General features: G+C 35.1%; 1 protein-coding gene across 8 annotated transcripts in view; it reads left to right on the forward strand.

Annotated features, from left to right (window-relative positions):
* NEB (nebulin) overlaps nucleotides 1-3380 on the forward strand; it is a 255506-nt gene that overhangs the window by 26363 nt on the left and 225763 nt on the right. For all 8 annotated transcript variants that reach the window (XM_019522420.1, XM_019522414.1, XM_019522415.1 and 5 more), the window contains exons 17-18: nucleotides 42-140; nucleotides 2960-3064. In XM_019522420.1, coding sequence (XP_019377965.1) covers nucleotides 42-140; nucleotides 2960-3064 — 204 coding nt within the window. The remainder of the gene's footprint in view (nucleotides 1-41; nucleotides 141-2959; nucleotides 3065-3380) is intronic.

A 3380-nucleotide genomic window follows, 5' to 3' on the forward strand; every position in this document is an offset into this window, starting at 1 on the left:
CATGTATGCATTGGTAACACACATTTTTATTTGTCCTCTAGTATACCTACAAAAAACATCCAGATCAAATCAAGTTTACTCAGGTGTCTGACTCTCTGGTAATGAAGCAAGCACAGATCAATACCAAACAGCTGAGTGATGTAAGTCACCTGACAAACAAAACACCATGATTTTATATTTTTATTTTGCCTTGTTTAATATATGCAGGTGATACAACTGGTGCAGGCCAATGAGATTACATCAGTAGAAAATAGAGATTGATTGGACTTCTAAAATCAAATCTATGTGCAAATTTCAAATTTCCTCCAAAATTGTTTCATCTGCAATAATGTTTTTTTGTGTTTAATCTCTTTCTACTAGATGTTCTCTTCTTCCTCATGCTTGTCTTATAACTGTGAGGGATATAATATTATTTTTTACACAATGAGCTATTTATAATTTTTCAACTGAGAGACTTGACTAGCCTCAAATGTTTTTTTTAGTGGTACATATTGTTAGAAGGTTTAAAATGAGAGAGCTGGAAAGAAAAGGAAGGCAACTGAGCACCACACTGAAAAAGAAAATGTTAGGTAGCCACAATAATTTTTTTAATCCTCAGTATGGGCTCTAATGAGGGAATCAACTCCAGTAATAGTTAGAAATACCACTAGGTCTATATAATGAGAAAAAATATTCATAAGGTAAGAACCATTTTAGGGCTACTGCTGATTGTTGGCATTCTAGTTGTGCTAGATCATAGTCATGCTAAGCTATAGTTAAGTTACAGTGTTGAAAAGTGGTACGGGAGAAAGGAGCCTCCTGACTGCTGGATGACCCAGTAAGGAAGAAAAAAAATCCACACTAATGAGCAAAAAGACACTAAAGGTAGTACAAGAACAGCAGGTAAAAAACTCAAGGACAAATGTAAAAATTTAGAATTTACTAATGAGATAGGTGTCTAAAAAGTTGGCAAATTAAACAAGTAGAGATGAATATCTCAAAAGAGAGAGAGACATAAGAGTTGGCACAAAACCGGGGGCATGGAAGTATAAATACAGGGGTTGGGAAATCTGTCTCTCATAGAGACCTAGGGATGCATGGATAATGTACAGTGTCTCTTCCTGTCAGGGACAAGCTTCACTAAGTTGAACTGATTGTAAATCAGGCCAACTGGTGTGCTGTCTGACAACAATAAACCTTTCTGAGCTTTTGCCGCCAAACACATATCCGAGTTGTGTTTTCTGCATCACCTTTGAAATCTAGAAGATGACTTGCTAGCATTGGCCTTCCAGAGCACACAGACACCTGCAGCCTCTGTATCAAAAATGACAGCAACTAGATACCACCTGATAAAACATTCTGCATTCCTCCGAACAACACTTATGTCATTTAAGTCCCTGTTCAGTCTATGGCAATGAAAGATTTTTGCTCTCCTAGCTCCACAGAACAAGTTCTGCAAACTTCTTGAAAAATAATAAGTAGCCACAGGTCCTACTGACTTCAGTATTATTGAGGGTGCTCAGAATAGTGAAACATGGCATCCCTTCATACTAAATCTGTTACTAACACCAAAATTATGTGATACTATAAGGAGTCACTCTGTAAAAAAGACTACCTGAAACAGTTTAATAAATGGACCTTCAAGAACGTTATCGTTCAAGGAAATGTGTCAGACCTACGGCTAAATATGGTGCCCTTGAATGGAAGTCTGAAAGAGGAGAGTCAGCTATTTCTTGTGCCACTGAAAGAAATTGGGCTATCAAACCTGAACCTTTATCTTAGGTTCTCTATGGATGAGCACTATATCAGACACTTACTCCTCTGCTTTAGAGGACATATTACTCTTTATCATACTTCCATTATTTGGTACTCAGAACTTGCTCAATGGTAATATAGAAAGGGTACATTTTTATGTGTTATAAATGCTGAAGGTATTTCTGTTGGGTTTTATTGTAATATCTTCAAGAAATTATTCTGTGTACAGGAAAAGGGATTATCCCTGTGGAAAATGTAGTAGGAATAGCCCCATGTATTTGTTCATTTGCCATGATTGCAAGTGATGCATTTATGCTGCAAAGCCCTTTGAAGTCGGTGTAAAAAGCCTTTAATTCTGTTTTGTTTATATGTGCAAATATTTCTGGAAGTATCAGATATGAAAAATAATGAGAAAATACATATTTTAACTCATAATAAGATGATATATTAAGCCTGTTCCAGTAAGTATACTTTAAGATAATTGAGCTAATGTAGGGATTTTAAGAGCAAATAGCTGGTTAAATCCAGACACATAAAGGTCAAGCACTATTCAGCCTTATAACATAGAACTCTGCCAATGAATCTTGATCCTGAAATGTAACACTTGTGCTATTCTAGTCCTAGATCTCAGATGAGCAAATACTGATAACTGAGCTGTGTTCAGGGTAGAGATAGGAGTCAGGATGAGATCATCTATCTCATTTTCACTTGTGATTTATTTAAGAGTGGAATTCACTTCTACAAAAGTAAAGGCTAGTTCATTAACATGCTGCATTTTCTAGCCTTTTGTTTCTATTTTTGAAAAGCAAAACTACGTATTTTTTTCCTAATCAAAATAAACTGTATTCAGTAGAACTGGGCTGAATTTCTGACAGTTGTAGTAGTTTCAGAGCTAAAAAAGATTCTTAACTTTTTAAAATTAAAAAATGGCTTATCTAACTCACATTACTATAAACATTAAGGAAAGTGAGCTAGATTCCTGACTGGTGCAAATTGGAATAGCTTCATTGAAGTCAAGGACACTATACTGGTTTATACTACCTGTTACATACAGCTTCTCATAGAGTTAAGGCATACCTCAAATTCAAATAAGCAAGAGACAGGAAAAATAGAATATTTGTAAAACTGAAAAAAGTATATCTTGTTCACTTTTATTCTCACTTTTTAACTACTGTCCCGTGAGCTGTACATTTCCTACAAAAATATTTCTGATGATGTTTTTCAGTTGAATTATAAAGCTAAACATGAAGAAGAGAAATTCAGATGTTCTATATCGCCAGATGCTCCTTTTTTCCTCCAGTCCAGAGTCAATGCATATAACCTGAGTGATGTAAGTATTCATTTTACACTTTTCTGTAGATGTCAGGACACATTCATAACAAAACTTTTGTTTGCTTCTGGATTATTAATGACGAGAACAAATGTAGGATATATGAACAAGCTCCAGGCACACGTATAGATGTACTGCTGGATGCACTGGTAGATAACATTATAATATATATTAGTAATATACAGGATTCCTTATAAAAATACTGAGATTCTTATTAACGTGAAGTCTTTTTTATGTTGCTAAGGTGTATAAGGGGCCTAAGTTGGAGCTGGTAGATTTTTTTGGAAGGAGTATTTTACTCAGGAAATGTCACATG

This window comes from Gavialis gangeticus, unplaced genomic scaffold, assembly GCF_001723915.1.
Source record: "Gavialis gangeticus isolate Ggan-Ray unplaced genomic scaffold, GavGan_comp1, whole genome shotgun sequence".
NCBI classification, from domain to species: domain Eukaryota; kingdom Metazoa; phylum Chordata; order Crocodylia; family Gavialidae; genus Gavialis; species Gavialis gangeticus.